Consider the following 19,543-nt stretch of genomic DNA (forward strand, 5'->3'; position numbering starts at 1 on the left):
AATAAAATCTAGGAAGTATTTTTAACCTACTTCTAATAGCCGCATCGTTAAAAATTTGCGAGTTTAATTGGGTTGATAAAATAATAATTTTGTATTATAGTTTATTGGATTATGGAATAAGAAGTAATAGTGGAATTTTTCTGTGTCTATAAAATCTAGCTTATGGGTTTGGCCTTATTGATTATTAGGCTTCCGTAGTCAAAGGGTACAAACGGACCCGTATTAGTAGTAGGCTTAGTAGCCGCCGCTGTCTGTCCGTCGGTCTTTCTGACACTGCTCTATCTCCTGAACCGTAATAGATAGGCACTTGAAATTTTCACAATGCGTTTACTTCTATGGCGGCTATGATAACAAATACTAAAAATAAACGAAATTTTCGTGGTAGGAAACCTTCCATGTGCGAGTTCGACTCATATTTGGGCACTTATTTTAAGTCGGTTAAACATACATGAGGATGTTACGTAACTTATTTATTTTGATACAATAATAAGTTTACCAAACAAGATATTTTTGGTAGCCTTGTAAACCAGTTGTATAAAAGTTATGATGCCCCAATTGGCGAATTTAAAACCTATAAAAGTTTCACGGAATTTAACTGCTGTCGAGAGAAAGTTGTGTTTTACAGATCCGCATGGATTTCGTTGACAAATTGACGAAATTACGTCCGTTATGTCCGCTATTTAAATTTACAAATATCTCAAAATAAGTACTTAGTAGTGGATTAGCAATAAATATACCTGTTAGATAATATCTTCCAATGTGATCATGAGTGATATGTATAAGTGCCTACTTAAATAAATTTACAAAATTTCTTCAAAATTTCTCCGTGTCATTGTACAAGCGCTGTAGACTAAATAGGTACCTATTTTATCCGCTTATCTACTATGTATGTAGGTACCAATTTTGTGGAGTGGCATATATTTCATTGAGCCAGGCTTCTCCTACCTACCAGGCTACGCCAACATTAATTTAGATTAAATTATTCTTTCTTTTTCTCAACCATTCGCTACCCATTGCTACGGTCGTCTCTAATGCACGCCAGCTTTTTCGATTTAAGGCTTTATTAATCTAAATAATACACGGTAATTACTTTATGGTGTCCGTTCAATGCACGGTCTGTGGCTTTTATTAAATAAGTATCCTTAATTATCAGTAACATAAATGTGATATCACCAATTTTAATAAGGCACATAAATATCTAGTAAGGTATGTATTGGTACGTTGGTGCTCATTTAGTAATAAATTTCAAATAACTACGTGTAGTTATTTGAAATTTATTACTAAATGAGCATTCGATGATATGGCCACATTGATAACAAATTACTTCTATTTAGGTGGCACATTAAATACATTGAATACCTTCTTCGATGACCTCAAATACAATCATTACCTATTACGCAATGTATTCAAAACATTGTATAACTTCGGAAGTAATATATGTTATGTTAGTACGATTTTTACTTTTAAATGCGAGTGCGTTTATGCTGACTCACTTATTATCGATCCGTAAACTTAAGCCAAAACCTGTCAAGATGAATTATACCTTAAAATTATGTAGCAAGATGTATATTAATATTCTTCGCCTGATTTGACCAGTCATGCACTATCGACAGCACATAAGTGTTTCAAAATTAGAAAATGCCAATATTATATGAAGATCTGCGGTGATGAAATGTAGGAACGGAAGCTAAGAGCAGAGTTCCTTTAAAGCAGTCAAGATCTAGGTATGGAAATCTTGTAATTTCTATGCTTTGACTTGAATTTACTTATTGCTAGGCTCGTTTCCTTATGCGGGTTCAATCAAGATTTGTGACTGTATAGGATAGGTTAGGTAACAGTATATCGGCGTTTAAACTGCCCGTAGGCAAGGTTTCATCATTATTGATTATTAAATGCTTAATGGGTACTGAGTGTTTATCTATAGGGTTACCTTCTGATGTATGAAAACCCCTGTAATAAGTTATTATTATGATCACAATGGTTCTGTTTGGGTTTTATGACATTTCTTGTTTTGTTTGTTACAAAAGTATTAACACTTCTACAATGAAATATGTTACAAAATATTTTTTCATAATTTTCTTTCACTTCACAGCATCATTAAAGAAACAACAAAACTGGTTACGCACATTCAATATACACGAAAAAAATATTATTATTTTGAAATTTATTAGGAAGTCATACGGAGGTATCTAAGTTATATCATAGTAAGTTTTTGATATAGTCCGCGCCAAACTTCTAGTCCACAACTAGTTCCTATATTCGGAGCGGACTAGAAGTTTGGTGTGGACTCTTCTTTAGTCATTTATTATATTATGTTATTGGTAAGTTTTAGACTTCACAATTATTCAGTGTTTAGGACTGGTTGAAATACTGATTATAAAAAGTAAATTCAAAATTTGAAATGTTGACGTTTCTGTCATTACATACAAATCATACAGTCACAATTCGGAGTTCGTCACGGGACGAGATATTTACGAGGACGAGGACTTATTCGGGAGTCGCGAGTGAGTGTGTTGCAACAATGACGACTGGTCGCCAAAGAGAGCAGAGCACCACTCTTCAGCAGCGTGCCCGGCGCCGGCGTCGGTATCACACTCTCCTTCAGTCTCAATGCGACCTTAACATTGTATGTAATTGTGTAGGTAAAGCCGCTGCACTGACGTCCGTTCTGAATGGCGGTCGAGAATGCGAATGAGAAGGTCGCATGAGTGTAGATGCCTTCTCGGTTCTCGCACAATTTTCGGCGAGATATTTGCTTTTTTTTATAGTATAGGAGTCCACCTGATGGTAAGTGGCTACTGCCGCCCCTGGACATCTGTAATCAACCCTAGATAGGATTAGATATTCCTACCTGAGGTCGGCCACAGATGCGCCGCTACCCCTGAGGACTAAGCTGGTACGCCTCGGAAAAGTCTGTCTCCCTTACCACACCCTTCAAAACGGAACACAGCAGTGCCTAACACTGCTGTTATTAGGTAGAAATAGGTGTGGCGGTGGTGCCGCCGGAGTCGAACCACAAAGGGTTCTACCACCTTCAAAGTCTGTGAGTCTGTAGCCGGCTTGAGACTCCTCAATATAACAACAACTAACCTGCGAGTGCTGCAGCGCGAACTCGGTGATGAGCGCGTGCGCGTGGTGCGCGAGCGGCGCGTGCAGCGTGAGCGGCGCCTCGCGCGCCGGCGACAGCTGCAGCGTGCCCGGCGCCGGCGCCGTCGCGCGCAGCCCGCCCAGCGGCAGCGTGCGGCGCGCGATCAGACCGGATGGGCCTGGTGGCGAAGAGAATAGTTAATCTACTATGTTGTTAGGAATCCGGCTCGAGGGACTAAATAACAAAGGGGTTTTTTATTCTACGTTTGATAATACTACTGACGTGACAATGAAAGCAAATTGAAGATGCCGAATTAAGTTATGTCTCTTATGAATCCAGTTAAGTTAGAAGTCAATTTAAGTTGATCTTTTGTAATGTAATGTTTAGTTTGTTTCCAAAAACGTTCCAAAGAAAGAAAGGAGTGCTTCAAAGTGAAAAAAATGATACTGCTGTTCACTCTTTGCCTGTGCAATAAAAAACAGGAAAATACACTCGACGAGGTGCTTTAACTTAATCCTCAATGGTAACAATGCATTTGTGGTCTATTCTAGTCTCTAGATCTTGACCTTGATCTTTCCTTAATTGACTTACAATTACAGAAAGATCTAGCAACTAGAATAGACCCACCCGCAAGATCATATCGTAATCATCTGACCCTATATTTATGCCGTCATGGTGGGAGTATCTTTTATCTCACCTTTAACACCAATCGTAACAGCGCTATGCGAGACAGCGAGCACGGCGTTCTCGCCCGGCGGCATGCGGGCAGAGAAGAGCCTGGCGAAGTAGAAGGGCCACCCGCGCGCCATGTCGACGGCCTGCCGCTTGGCGGCGGCGCGCGGCGGCCCGCTCTGCGCGCGCAGCCACGCCGCGCCCGCGCGACGCTCGCTCGCGCTTATACGCAGTGATGGTAGGGTTGAGGTTATGTCGTTTACGATCTGGGGAGGAAATCACGTGTGTATGTGATTTTTATATATTTTTATGTTATGTGATTGAATTTTATTCTAAGATCTATATATTTTTTAAAAGCTGCCTGTATGCAAAGTGATTATTTAATAAGTTGATTATTTTTGGTATTAAATAAAAAAATACAAATGGCAGTGTGTGAACACCGCCATTATATAGTGAGGACCATACATGTGTGTAATACTTATACAAACTTTAAATAAAACAGGAATGTTACTTCAAAAAGATTACATTGTAAATGCTAGACATTTCCACTTCCAATTTCTTTGGATAATTCGAGGTCTATCCGAATCTCTTTTTTATACTCTACGATTTTATTAATAGCACGAACAATATGTTATCCAGTGTCAGGCATTACTTTTCCTTCTTACAATATTTTATGTTGTAAAATATCAATGTCTAAATTTACTTAGTATTACAACAGTACTTACTTGAGCATACAGCAGATCTAGTATAGCGGGTTCGTTGTATGTCTCGAGCGGCGTGAACACTTCCTTGCGTACGCGCAGTTTCCACGGCACGCGCGAGTACGTCAGGAACGTGCGTTCGGCCGGCAACAGCGCTGCTGGAGCTGGTACATCACCTACGATATATGGAAAATATTAAGAAGTGATGACTTCCAAATAATACATTGCACATGTTAACACATACAACGCTTCAAGGCTTAGTCGATAAGGGGAGAGGGATTAGAGGGTGCAAGGGGGAATAGGAATTCCCGAAATTTTATTATATCCACGCCCCGAAGTATGAATTCGATGGAACTACCGAAATAATTTATTTCAACTTTAATAGCAGTTTTAGGCCTTACTGTCTTCTATTTGAAAGGGCGAGATAAAGTATTGCAATAGTCATATGAGGCATTAAAATTAAATCTTGGGTAGTAACGTATTGATCTCAGGTAAGAAAGTCTTGATACTAATTAGTTACAGATATACATGAACGGTAGCGACGATGTACATGAGGTTATCATTACAAGAGCTAGTCTAAAAAAATGGTATGTATTCATTATACATTACGTTGTACATAAATAGATAAAGTCATTTTACTTACGTTCAATATGTTCCGTTTTGTCAGTAACATGCGTTGAAACGGAATGTCTTCGTTCAGCTTCTAACTTCCTATCTCTTTCCTTTTGAGCCATATGAGTTTTAAACGTCGGTCGCTCAGTTCTTTTCGCAGTATCATTGTTTTCTGGTGGGAACACCACATCCGAACGAGGACTGTCTCTCACCCTACCAACTAGCATATCCCGAGAGTTCTTGCGTCCGTCGAAACGTTCGAAATCGTCATAGTAGGGAGACGATCGCTTACGTTCGTATTTGCGTTCTTCCAAATCGTTTTCTTCTTTCCTCCGTTCAGTTCTAGTTGGATGGATTTCGTATATCTCCGACGCTTCTCTACCGGAGTAGTTGTCTCGAACATCGCGCCTATTATCTACGGCAGATTCGGAGTCCCATTCGTCGCGGCCGTGTTGTTCTCTATCGTCGTTGTAGCTCCTCACATCTGACTCGTCCCCCCAATCGTCCCTTATTCTTCGATCCCGGCGATCTGCTGTTAAGAATCGTGACGCTAGGTCATCGCCGTGGGAGGTTTCGCTTTCCTCTTTCCTCCGGCTGCTCCAATTAGCGATGAAGGCGTGACGATCGTCTGCTTCTCTGTTTTGATGGACGCCAAAAGTATCGCGGTCTCTACGGAGTTGAGCGAAGGTTGAAGAAGCAGTATCTGGTGCAGTAGGTGGCGGAGGTGCTGGTCGGTCAGGAGGCGTCGGTGGGGACTTCGGTGGAGGTGGAGCTGGTCCAGGTGGGGCTGGTGGTAAGGGCGGCGGAGGGGCATCCCATCTCATAGCCCCTCCCAATTGACGTTCGAGCATCAATTTCCTCGTATCTTCCAACTTATTTACAGTGCGCGGTGTCTCCGCCGCAGATGAGGAACTTCGAACGGAATGATTTGCTGTCACTCTTTCTAGTCGTTGTCTCATTTCGGAGCTTAGTTTTAGCTTGCCAACACTACCGGGAGATGGTCTTTGCGCGCCTATCTCAAAACTTCGTCTCGCTGTCCTTTGAGAAGGAGGTTCCCTTGATGAATCGAGCCTAGGTTGTCCATCTACTTCGAACTCCTCCCAATCGATTCCGGGGGATGCTTCCGAACGGGATCGGCCTCGCGGTGGCTCATGTTCCACTCCATTGCTCTGTGCCTGTGGTGTATGACGTCTTTGTATCTGACGCAGTTTAAATTTAGTAAAGTCTTGGTTTATATCATTTCCAGCAGCATCCTTTGGCGGGGGCCATCTCCACTTGCCGATTCGGACAGTTTTCGCGCGTCCATAAGGATCCATGAAGGGTCGTATTTCAGAAGGATCTATGTCATGAAGCGGTGGTGGCATTGGAGGAGGAGGTGGCGGGGGCGCACCCGTTGACGAACTTTCGTTTGATTCACGCCTTGATTTTACTGAATTTCTTGGCGGCGAATGAACTTGAGCGTGTACAACAGTCGACGGTCGAACTGGTGACGTCGGCACAGAGTCTGGTGACTCTACCACTTGCCCCGCTAGAAGCGTTTGAAGAGCTTGGTTCTGAGCGAGCAGCTGTTGCTGAATTTGTAGATTTTGTGCCATTGCATTTTGTAGGAAAGCTCGTTGTAAGTTTTGATGGTAAGCGTTAATATCCACAGTTCCTGGTGGCGGTAGGTGTAAGCCTAGAGCTGCTGCTAACGCTTCAGGTGTTGCGGGCATGGCCGGCATGGATGGTGGTAGAGACATAGCACCAAAGCTTAAAGCTGACGTATTGGCGCTGGCTGCTCTCGGTGTCGCACCGCCACCCTTTATGGCACCTGATAAACCTTCACCATCAGTCAAACGTTTCAAACTGTCATTCATGAAAATTGGATCAAATAGATTAGTTATGTAATCATCCACGGAATCTACTGTTGATTCCTTTCTACTAGTTTTTCCTTTATCTTCTTTCCCGCCTCCTTTTATTAATTTTTTCAGCTGTTCTACGTTACTCAAACCTTCAATTTGTTCGTTGTATGTACAATTTAAGACGCTATCAATAAATTCGTTGTATTCCTTGCCACCTTTGATGCTCGCGGCTAATGAGCGAGCATCGGATAGTTCATCGATGTTCGGGTCTAGAACAGGAGAAAACAAGTCGTCCAAGAACTGGTCAACGTCAGACGCCTGACTTGGAACGCGGACTCGTCGCACATGGGATGCTAAGCTTGGGGCTTCTGAGGTATCTGACATAGCTGAAGATCTGTTAAGAAAAAGATTAAAAGGTATTAATAATTTGTCCAGGTGAAGCCTAAAAACATGGTAGAGTCAATATGATGATGATCGAGGAAGTACCATCGCCACACTACTTTCTAATGTTCTTGTGTTCCTATTTTTTCTACAATGTACATGTCGTATGACTTACGTACGTCTGACTTACATAGTTGGAGAGGCAACGAATCTGTGATCAGCTTCACGTATAACCCACATTTTATATGAAGTTGGTTATAAATGTCCATTTCCAGCAGTGAATTTACCATTAGGTATATGCTCGTTTGACTTTTTTATTCTTAAAAGTTTTATAGTAAAGGTGAAGCCAACTTAAAGATATCTTACCTGACCCCTCCAAATTCAGAACTCTTTTCGATGTATGCGCGACTAGACTGCGAGCCGGCCGGCGCCCGCTTGCCAGCGTACTGTGATTTAATGTACCGCGATGGGAGAACTCGCGATCCGGTCCCGTATTCACCTTCCATTGCGCCCTTACTACTGGTTACACTTGGCGCACCACCTAACCTCTCAACCGAGTGATAGCGATCATTGAGACGTGATTGTGACAGGCCCAAATCAGATAACTTCGTTGGTTGTGGTGCTGGGGCGTCACCAAGAAGATTGTCTAATGATCTGCTGCGAACTTTATCGGAGGTCTGTTCAAAGTATCTCTCGTTCAACGCTGATTCCCGTGATAGAATGTCGTGGGACGTCTTTCTCGAGTACTCATGGGTGTGTTTGGGCATAGTGTGAGTTTCTTCCTGTTCCATTTTCCAGTTGTATTCGGATATGTTCTCCTCTATAGAGTCTTGAAGCATGCGCTGGATGCTTGGTGATCGTGACTTTGGTGGCTCCGGTGGTGGTACCTAGTATAAGAATGTTATAATTTTTGAAATGAATCACCAGTGATATAAATTGTAATATTTTTATTACAACAGTATCTAAATAAGTATAAACGGTGCATAATGTGTCGTAAAGAGCATATGTTATAAATCATCTTGTTAGCAATGTTTATAAGTTAAAATTAGCATTAAGAATTGAAAGTTCATCAGTTTTGTTTATTTTAGGTTTTTGACAAGAGTGCCTATGGTAATTCTTCATACACATTCGTTATTATTGCTGTTTCACTGATAGACACAGGATTTTTCTCAGAATGGAATTGATTAGGCCATAGTTAGATACTGCACAAGTCTAACGACGATTGGTAGATTTAAAATACTTTTGATATTCTTCAAATATTCCACAGGGATGTTTTCCTTTATTGTTGAAGCATGTGATAATTAATTTTTAATACGCACATAACTTCGAAAAATCTTTGTGTTGTTGCGTCAGAAGCCACGGTATTACTGACTGATTTTATAACATTGGTAAATAAGGCCGATTGTATGTTTGCGAAATGAACAGTACCTGCGGTCGCAAGGTCCGTTCGCTGTCCACCGAGGAGGCGCGGGGTGGCGGCGCGGGCGCCTGGCGGGCAGCAGCGGCACGCAGCGGCTCGCTGCGGCCCGCCGATAGCGCGCTCCACGTCTCGATCTCACCCACCGCGTCCAGCGCGTACTCGCAACCCGCCCATTCTGTGTGATGAACAATGCAGTTTGATAAAGTTAGCCAGTATTGTTCGACCGGGGAGGTACTACTGCTACAACTATCTCAGAGTGAACCAGATATGAGTGTTGGTGGAAGGGTGTGTGGATACCAGGTAATTAACATATTATACGGCTATCTTATTCCAGCGCATCTGTAATCTGTGGTCGACTTTAGGTCTTATAGGGAATTGATTACAAATGTTCATAAACAGGACTAGCCACTTACCAGGTGATTTGCAGGTTCGTTAGCTACATCATACCACGAAAAAAAAGAAATAGGAAAAAATCTCGACATAATACTTTTTACTGATTTTTTTTCATTAAAACATGTCATTATGGAATCCCAAAGTTATTCTTGGTGACACTGGGACGGAGTAGCTGAAAACGGGTCAGTCCAGTTGGTTATGTATTTGAAAAAGCAACAATAACGTGGATCTAACCAGTGAGCTGTCCATTGTGCTCCATGGTGAGCGACCAGCCGCTAGCGTTCCGCGCGACGCCGGCGGCGGCCAGCGCGGCGGCCGCGGCGCGCTCGCACGTCGTCCACGGCTCCACGCACACTGTTTGCACCGTATCTGGGTAGGGATGAAACAATTGTTACTCTTATATCAAGTATATCCCAGTTTTATATTACACATTTGAACCGTTATGATATTTATTTTATGCATAATATTAACATGCAAGAAGCAAATCTGACAGAGACCATTCAACACTTGATCGAATCAGACAATTTACCACTGTTAATAAGATCTTCGATATTTTTAGGTTTTTCAATGCGACATTAGCTAGATACAGCCAGACAAATTTTATGTTTAGATATAAGACTGTAAATAACTTCATTTGCGTCGTCTCATATCGCTCGTACAGAGTTGAAGTGAACACCCAGCTCAAGGCAATTCTATATATTTCTACGCAACTTAACTTACCATCATATAAACGCAGTGGTAGCGCAGGTCTCGCATGTTCAGCGGCCGCTCGCCACTCCAACAGCGTGGGCGGCGCTCGACGCGCCACGCCCGACACCCGCGCGGCGCCCGCTTCACTGCCGCACACTAACCGCAGCAGGCGTGCTCGCTCGCGGCCCGTCGCGCGCTCCGATATCAATCGGACTAGGTATCTAGGATAGTTATTCAATGCATTAAAATTTATTTGGTGATTTTTAGGATTACATAATACAGCTGTTGCAATTTTAATATTGTTGTGTGATCATAAAGTTATTATATTATCCCTTTCAGACTTTAAAATAAAATCAATACAATGAATATATGCTTAAGCACTTACATTTAACTCACAAAAAATAAGAAAAAATAAAAGTGACAGGGTTCAGTCTTAGCTTTTCTCTTTTCTTCTTGCAGTCTCTGCCGTACACGGCAGACTGCAATATTTTTAGGTAATGTGTACGGAGTACTGCTCGCACATTGAAACTACATACGTAAAGTCTCTCATTCTTTATCATGACACTGGCTGCACAGCCGCACCAGCACCTCGTGCTACTGTGACGTCACGATGCCAACGTACTTGTGCAGCGCGGGCCCCGGCTGGAAGGCGGCGAGGCAGTGCGCCAGCAGGCGCAGCGCGCGCGGCGTGTCGGCCTGGCTGCACAGCTGCACCAGCGCCTCGTGCTACTGTGACGTCACGATGCCAACGTACTTGTGCAGCGCGGGCCCCGGCTGGAAGGCGGCGAGGCAGTGCGCCAGCAGGCGCAGCGCGCGCGGCGTGTCGGCCTGGCTGCACAGCTGCACCAGCGCCTCGTGCTACTGTGACGTCACGATGCCAACGTACTTGTGCAGCGCGGGCCCCGGCTGGAAGGCGGCGAGGCAGTGCGCCAGCAGGCGCAGCGCGCGCGGCGTGTCGGCCTGGCTGCACAGCTGCACCAGCGCCTCGTGCTACTGTGACGTCACGATGCCAACGTACTTGTGCAGCGCGGGCCCCGGCTGGAAGGCGGCGAGGCAGTGCGCCAGCAGGCGCAGCGCGCGCGGCGTGTCGGCCTGGCTGCACAGCTGCACCAGCACCTCGTCCCGCAGCCCACGTGCCGCCAGTCCGCGCGATGCGATGTAGTCCGCCACCACCTGGGGAATGCAGCTTGTTACTATTGCCAAGTAGAGTTTGAAATCTCGACAGTCTCAGAGCCCTGGGACAAAGTCCCGGAGCATTCCGCAAGTTCGAATCACGTGACGTCCGGGACAAGGTGTCCAGGTTGCAAGAGTGGGAGTTCTCCCTCGTCAACAAAATAAGGTGTGCATGGCCAAATATAAATAATAATAACATTTTTTAAGAATTAACGAATAACTGAGAAAGAAAAGTGCTTATTCTAATATGTTTTTTCTAATATTAGCTTACTTAAGTTTACTTTAAGTATGTCATTGTTTCCCTATTGTTATGGTTTTACTGAAATTTATGTTCATAAAATAAATACGTACTTTCTGCCTGGCCTCGTTCCCAGCGGACGACTCGTCACACCATCTCAAAATGAGTTTGAAAACTGCCACAGCATCATTAAAATCTTGATCCCTGGAATACAACACAAATATAAAAATCGTTTCCATTAATGATAAAAAATAACTTAACAATCTTTTGAGTAATATTAATAACGGAACTTATTCTCTCTGAATTATGATTGAGTCTGAAAGTCTGAAAATATTATCATTATAATTTTATTTATATATCACATATAAATGATCACATATCAGATAATATTTTCCATGCGAAGGTTTTTTGTTTTTTTTTTGTTGTCTAACAAGTTATTCTCACTTTGCAAGATGTGTTAACTGTTTTTAGAATGGAGACTGTAGGTACTTTTATTTATCCAAGTTTTTTTTTTAATAATGAATCTGTAGTGTTACATTCAATTTGTGAATCTAATAAAAAAAAGAAAATAAAATAAACGCGCCATTCTATGCAAAATGGCGCCGTACAGATAGTTAAACAGACAAAAATGGATAGTTTTGTTAATATTTATATTTGACGTTTCAAAGTCAAATAGTTTAATAATGGTTTATTTAAGTACGTGTTATTAGATGATTTTAAAATTAAATTCATGAAATTCATTCAGATATTCTTAGCATACCTAACAGCCGCTTTAGATAAGAAGGGTCTGGTGATGGGGTGTTTCTTGGGGGTGAGTTGACCACCGTCCGCGAAGTACACCGAGCTGAACTTTGAGAAGGCGAACTGCTGCAGATCACGGGGAAGCTGGATGCGCTCTTCTTCCGCGTATACGTCGCTTGAAACCTAGGAATGGATGAAAAAAATTTAAATTTGTCTTGCAAAGGAACAAGACTTGGTCTTTCTTTCAATCCAGGTTCTACCTAACAACAGCAGTATTAAGGACTACTGTGTTCTGGTTTGAAGGGTATGGCAAGGGTGACACCCTTATACCAAGTATTTGAAGTAAGTTTTCAGGAGTAGAAAAGCATGTTTCTGACCGATCTCTTGTGGGATTTCAATATTATCTTGGGTCGATTACAGTGGTCCATAGACGGTAGTGGCCACTTACCATTACTAATTGTGTTTTTTGATACTTAAATTTTATAAAAAAGGAAATATTTTAAGGCAATTTCTAACTAAATGGTAGTTGATTTACCTTGGAAATATTCCTCTCAGTATGTGGTGCTTGCCACTCGTCAATCTTGGAGAGTATGAACGCGAGCTCGGCGGGGACCTCCAATACTTGTAAACTTTCTGCTTTAGCTTTTTGTTCCGCCGCACGACGTCTGAAATGGAAATATAAACGTTAGGTAACAGATTTATTAATTATTCATGTTTTTGTATTTTATTTTTAATTATTTGGGTAATTAATAATAACAAATCGTTTTTGTTTGACTCGTGAAAAGCACTTTATAAAATACATGAAGTGGTATGCAGTGCCTGCCTGTTGTGCACTACACAGTATTTACCGACAATATGTTGGATTCTATGTAGTATGTTTAAAGCGGCGGTCTGTTGGAGTTCTATATGTGTTATAGTTCACGCCAAACTGCTAGTCCGCTCTTAATATAGAATCAAGTCGCGTCACAACAGCAAACTGTAGACGCGGGACGAAGAAAGCGTGGGACCTCCCCGGCATCCGTCCGTTGCCCGCTCTCGTCCGTGGGTACAGCTGCGTTAGTATACCCTAACGTTGCTACGGAATATATGCTTGTAGTTGTGAGCAACAACTTCAAAGCGGAGTAGCAGTTTGGCGTGGACTTGAACATACGGACTTAGCACCGGACTGCTGTTACGGAAATTTCCAGCAGTTCGCTGCTAAGTACGTAGATAAGCAATAAAATAATAATAATAACTTTATTGGCATAAAATTGTAAGTACATTTCAGAAGTTTGAAGCCCCTGGTTCCTGAGCTAATCGAAACTGTGTTTAAAGAACCAGCAATGCTACGACACTATATAATCATTAATCACATGACTTACTTAGCAGCAGTCTGCTGCGCCTCGACGCGGCGCCGCTGCTGCTCCCTGAGCGCGGCGACGCGGCGCCTGTCCCGGCGGCCGCGCAGCAGCGCCTGCGCGCGCAGCACGGCGCGCCGCACGCGCAGGAAGCGCGCGCGCTCCCGCCCGCCGCGCCACCACGACTGGATGCGCACGGACGAGGAGCGCATTTGTTGGTAGCGGGTTCTGGAATGTTATTGTGATTGTTGATTTCAAGGAGGTCTGATAATGATAATGGGTTTAGGATAAGTTCTGACGGCATAAACATATATTAACAGAGTATTTTTCAGAATAAGCATGTTATGCCTTGTGATCCGTACACTGTAATTGGAATTAAAGAAAACAATCTATTTGTAATTCGGTCGTCTGCGACACGTCCGTCTTTAACCATTTACCAAAGTAAGACTTAGGTACAAGTACCTAAGTCGACCAGCTATTAACGGGTTACAATCTCAGATTTATGATACAAAATTGTAGCAGTGCAAAACATCTTATCACATACACTGTGGGTACACCCCTAAATTATAGGTAAAAATTATTATAGTACGCTCCAAGAAAATAAAATCTTGTTTGAAATATGAATTTATAAAGTGTAATAATATGACAAAACTTAAATTGCTAAGATTTTTTATAACGTACCTTGCAATGTATCCTCTTATATGTGCTTGTAGCGTGGTAGCCGCAGCTCGGAGCTTGTCAGCGCGGGCGCGTTCTAAAGCTCTGTGCAAAGCCTCGCGGATGAACACCCGCGCAGCGCCCAATTGGAAATCTGCTCCCACTGTAATAGATATTAATAATAGAATTAATATTATGTGTATATTAATATTAGAAACAAAATCAGATATGAATATTATTATATCTATTCATATTGAAACAAAATGTGATCGGATTTCAAGTCTACCTGGTATTTATTGCATAAAATATAATGTATTAATTTAACTCTAAAAATACAATCCAATAACATTACACTGCTTTTAAATTAGGTAGTATTAAAGTACATATTAGTAAGATTAAATGAAATTTGCTGATTTTTATTACATATATCTATTATTTCTTCTAACACAGTAGTTATTAAGCCTTAATTTTAAGAAAACCCAACGGAATACTTATTATTTGCAATAGTAAGTATAATAATCAAAAACTTACTGAGAATCATTGCTTTGAATTTATAGCCACGTTTTTTCACAACTTTCCACATATTTTTTCTTTTTTAATTCTTAATATACAAATACAATTTACTGACCACACGCGCAAAGGTTTAAAAGACGGTTTAATAATGATTGATAACATATTTGAATTAAAAAGTAAATCTAAATTAGTCGGGGAAACGACAGATACTATAATTAGTTTGGCAATTAAAACCATATTTACGTATCACGATATCTGTTATGTGGTTTAGTTGAATTGTTCATCTGATATAGATGGAGATAAAAAAATCAGATCTCAGAGACATTATCGATATTTGTTAAAAGTACTTTCATAAGAAAACACATTATTGATAGACACACGGTATCTTCTTAGAATCAGAATGGTTATAACTATAATATCTGGGACACGACCGTACCATTCTTTTCTCGAAGTAATTCAGGCCAATTTCGACCCCTCTTAACTTCGTTGTAGATAAAACTAGAAGCTTCAATTTTTAGGAACCAAGCAGGGATTGCATAAACACGGTATATTTCAAATTTCTAATATATAGGTATAGAACACAAACATATAAAATAATCAGATAAGTAATAATTTAGTTCATGCACAGTAGTTAAAAGCAAAACTTATTTAATATGTTTAGCACATATTGTTATACAGGGCTGCAACTCTTTTATGTAATTAATTTATTAAAAGAGGTTACCAGGCTTGGATTTCTCTAGAGAAATGTGTACAAGTATTTAGTATGCAGCACACCGTTAACACGATTGTTTGTTTGTTTTCAGAACTATATACAATTCTCTAGAGATTTAAGAATATTGTAACACATAGTACTTTATAATGATCTCTTATAATCTATACTAATATTATAAAGAGGAAAACTTTGTTTGTTTGTTTGATTGTAATGAATAGGCTCAAAAACTACTGGACCGATTTTAAAAATTGTTTCACCATTCGAAAGCTACATTATCCACGAGTAACATAGGCTATATTTTATATAAAATTTATTTGATAAAAAGATTTGCAAATAAAGATGATTATTATTATTATTATTATAGATTTTAAGATGGTACAAAGTTTGTCGGGTGAGCTAGTCTTACATATGTTCATACTCCATTATTATTCATGTATCTATTAAATTACAGATCAATTTTAGATTTAGAGTTATAGGTTTTGACTTTGTTCTTTTATTATGCATAGTAAATAAGTGTATGCTAAGTATTTCAAAAATAGTTAAACTAATTTACGCACAAAATGTCAATTTAACATACCTGCACCAGTGGGCGGCATTTCCGCGAGGATGGAGTTACAGATCTCTCGGTAAGGCGTCGAACGTGGTGGGGTGGATTTTAGTAGGTACCTGGTAACAGAATTAATATGATAAATTAGTTAAATAGTAATGGAACTCTTCGTGGTACAACCATCAACTGTCGTGAGTATCGTGAGTCATGGTACTCATGACAATTTCAACTATTCTGTGGTATAATCGACTTGTAAGGATTTAATGGAATGCTAATTATAAGATTTAATGCTTAATGTACGATTTATAGTGCTAAATATAAGAAGACACCAGCCTTGGGACTGAATTTCATATTTTAAGATTACACTACACCTGCACATCACAATACATTGTACATTATGGAAAATTACACAATAAATTATGTAAAATCTGATGTCTTTGTATTTATGTTATTTATGTTAATTAATTTATCTCATAATATTTCTTAGTATATTGAATTGTGTTTGATATTATTTTAACCGTTAAAATAAGCAATAACATGTCATATGTGTAAATTGTACACGCCTATTACACGCTTACATACATAGAACAGTTGTATACGTATGACATTATAGTTTATAAGTTTTGTTTGTTAAGCTGTTGGCGTGGTAAAATAAATAAATAAATACATACCGATATCTCTCAATGAAGTTCTGAAAGGGTATTCTGATCGGGTATCCGGTCTGCCTGATCTTGATGGTGTCCAGCATGCCGGTGTACCGGAGTTGGGCGAGCACGCACGGCATGTCGAACTTCATGGGCGACTTGTCCGTGTTCGGCTTGATGCAGCGCACGAACCATGGGTTGCAACGTGACATTGACTCCAGGAGTTGGTGCAGGCTGTCTGAGAATCTGGAAGAAGTTGAGGAGTAGATAATCATATTCATATACGTAATATTTTATTAGTAACATGTGGCAAATAATAACATGGTCGGATCTTATGTCTTACCACATGCTTAACTAGAATACAGCATTTTAAGCTGACAACTACTATCATAAAGCAGGTGTAATAACAAGTCGATAATTCATATGGAGGCGCAGTCATCAAACCAGTCTATCATACAGAGGGCACTGAACACAGGATACCGGATTCGATTTCCGACCAAACAGATATAAATAATGAATTTAGATTTATTTTTCGTGTCTGGGTTTTTGTATGTTCGCCTTTGTCCATGGTACCCACGATTCCGTATTCGCGTCATGCTGAACTCGGAGCTGCTTGCAGTTCTCCGCTACGAGCGGCACTTCGCTACTGCACAGTAGTTCTGTAATATCCGCACGCAAGGCGTCCCGGTTCTTGACGAGGGTTTTACTAAGGTTCAGAGTAAAAAATAGCAAACAAACCTGGCAGCGACAGTAGGAGTCCTCGGCTTCATAGTAACGAAACGTCCATTAGCGCCTCTTGGCAGCGTCTTGTTGTCATCATGCTGAGGTCGCTGTTCCACAGCATCTCCAGCACGTCCGCACGTAAGGCGTCCCGGTTCTTACCAAGGACTTTTTACTAAGGTTCCGAGTACAACATAGTAAACAAACCTGGCAGCAACAGTAGGAGTCCTCGGCTTCATAGTAACAAAGCGTCCATTAGCGCCTCTCGGCAGCGTCTTGTTCGCGTCATGCTGAGCTCGGAGCTGTGTGGACATCTCCGCTACGAGCTGCACCTCGCTACTACACAACAGCTCTAACACGTCCGCACGTAGGGCGTCCCGGTTCTTGTCCAGAAATCCTTCTACGTTGTACCAGACTTGGCCTGCGTAGTGTTTTATCTGGAAGAGGAAGGTTATGTAGTTGATGGTTTGATCTATGTGTGATTTATTCTACTATTTATGTATGTAAAACATGGCAATCTCTCAAACAATGTAATGAGTAAGTAGCTATATATTTTTAGCAAAATTACGGCAAAACGTACTTTCCAAAATACCCCTATATTCAGACGTTAAATACCAATAGATGATTTACGGATGGAAGTATTACACTTCCAGAATAATTTTTAGAGTTTTTAAAACTTACCCCAAATTCATTAGCTCCCAATCGAGGTCTAGAGTAAAGCTCATTGAGGGCATGATTGTAATGGCACTTTTCCAGGAACGAGGCGTCGGAGGCACGAGGGAAGTTGCTCTCGTCATCCAGCAGGTGCAGGATACCCACTGGCTTCTTGCTTAGTAGTTGAATTACTGAAAACAATAGAGATATTACAATATATGTCGATAAGCATCATTTGAAAGGTAGACAGTTCGATCCGTGAGGTACCACCGTCCCACTTATTTCTAGTGCGAAGCAGTTCTTGGATTTCGGCTGCTTTAGAAATTATTACTATGAAATGACTGACTTAGTCCTCAAAAATGGAAGGACTTGCTATGTGGAAAACCCTAGTTCTAATATAAGCCTCAGGGGCAATAGATCTGCCATTAGCTTCATATTCAGCATATTCAGCTTGTTGTATATGGACTTAGTTACAAATCTAAAAAGTGGTATTTACTACTTTACATAACAATGATGGACAGCGTTTCTCATTATTTAAATAAAAATAATTTAAACTATACCTGGAGAATTATCATTCCACGTTAGATTAGACCATTCGAGTCTTTCCTTTTGGTATTCCTGTTGCTCTAACTTAAATATATGTTTATTGAAATAATGTTGTAATGTTTCGTTTGCATAGTTAATGCAGAGTTGTTCGAAAGAGTTCTCTTCCAAGTCTTCGAACCCGAAGATGTCCAGGAGAGAAATGCGATGGGCGTCATGTAAGCCCGCTCGATGTACAATCGAGTTTATTCGAAGGACTAGCCAGTTGAAGAGAGATGAGTATAGAGCCTTTGCAAAGGCATCTCTGGCGTCTAAAGCTTGGTCTATTGGTAAGGGCGATCGCATTCGCTCGGCTCGAGCTGCGGTCACTCTGGTGGTGAGTGCTCTCGCTAGAGCTTCAGCTGGTACTTTAAGCAGATGTGCTGCCCAGCGTACCTCTGCACCACCACCTAACTGAACTCCCTCTTGTCCGTGTCTTAGTTGCCGTCGGTGGAAATAGACGTTTCCTAAGTGCAGTACTGCTGCTAGAACTCTAATGATATCCTCCCTTTCTGCATCTCCAATGCCGAGAACTTGCATAGCTCCGCACAGCGCAGACCAGTCAGCGCCTGCTCCGGCACCACCTGAGTCACCTCCTTGATTTAAATAGAAGTAGTGTTCGGCTGACAAGAGACCCCTCGTTCGTCTTTGTTCCTCATCTAATCCCGCAAGTAGTTCGTAGAACACGTGATAATTTCTCTCGCCTGGAGATTGCGTTACTATTCGGGACTTTTCTAGGAGATAGTGAGCTACTCTCGCTCCAGCTAAGGCACCATCTTTGAAATATAGTTCCAGCAGTTTACCAAATCGACTAGAATTATGATTTTTTGGTGTTCTCGCGTTTCCGAACGCTTCTAGTAGCGGTGCGGCTTCCAGAATTTGTTCAGACACGGGTGCCCTTCCGGGTGGGGCCGGGGCCACCGCAGCCAAGAATTGAACAGCTAGTTTTGTGGACTCAGTCTTTCCCGCGCCTGACTCTCCAGATATTAGTATGGCTTGTGGGTGAGGTAGGGACGAGCGTGCTGCGGCCGCTATTGCGAATAAATGTGGCGGGAGGTCACCTAGTGCTTCGGCTGCGTGGTACCTGAAAATGATAACAGGTTCAAACTAATATCAATGAAGGAATTATTTATAATATGCATGTAGATAATTTTCTAATCGCCATTTATTACGATTTTAATAGGAGGTAGGAAATAGGAGGTCTATAAACAATTTTAACATCTTCTA

At 41.4% G+C, this 19,543-nt stretch overlaps 1 protein-coding gene across 1 annotated transcript in view; it reads right to left on the reverse strand.

The window, feature by feature from the left end:
* Positions 1-19,543, reverse strand: part of Myo10A (unconventional myosin 10A) — a 122,965-nt gene that overhangs the window by 49,182 nt on the left and 54,240 nt on the right. Inside the window, exons 4-22 of the mRNA XM_073075621.1 lie at positions 18,295-19,400; positions 17,762-17,925; positions 17,288-17,517; positions 16,388-16,606; positions 15,747-15,835; positions 13,969-14,107; positions 13,312-13,515; positions 12,486-12,615; positions 11,970-12,133; positions 11,323-11,413; positions 10,817-10,971; positions 9,829-10,019; positions 9,343-9,477; positions 8,724-8,890; positions 7,662-8,182; positions 5,105-7,308; positions 4,486-4,637; positions 3,786-4,026; positions 3,091-3,266 (exon numbers count right to left, since the gene is read on the reverse strand). Coding sequence (XP_072931722.1) covers positions 3,091-3,266; positions 3,786-4,026; positions 4,486-4,637; positions 5,105-7,308; positions 7,662-8,182; positions 8,724-8,890; positions 9,343-9,477; positions 9,829-10,019; positions 10,817-10,971; positions 11,323-11,413; positions 11,970-12,133; positions 12,486-12,615; positions 13,312-13,515; positions 13,969-14,107; positions 15,747-15,835; positions 16,388-16,606; positions 17,288-17,517; positions 17,762-17,925; positions 18,295-19,400 — 6,478 coding nt within the window. The remainder of the gene's footprint in view (positions 1-3,090; positions 3,267-3,785; positions 4,027-4,485; positions 4,638-5,104; positions 7,309-7,661; positions 8,183-8,723; positions 8,891-9,342; positions 9,478-9,828; positions 10,020-10,816; positions 10,972-11,322; positions 11,414-11,969; positions 12,134-12,485; positions 12,616-13,311; positions 13,516-13,968; positions 14,108-15,746; positions 15,836-16,387; positions 16,607-17,287; positions 17,518-17,761; positions 17,926-18,294; positions 19,401-19,543) is intronic.

Source organism: Epargyreus clarus, unplaced genomic scaffold (genome assembly GCF_041222505.1).
Source record: "Epargyreus clarus isolate Ecla_fem2 unplaced genomic scaffold, WU_Ecla_fem_2.2 ptg000008l, whole genome shotgun sequence".
Classification (NCBI taxonomy): domain Eukaryota; kingdom Metazoa; phylum Arthropoda; class Insecta; order Lepidoptera; family Hesperiidae; genus Epargyreus; species Epargyreus clarus.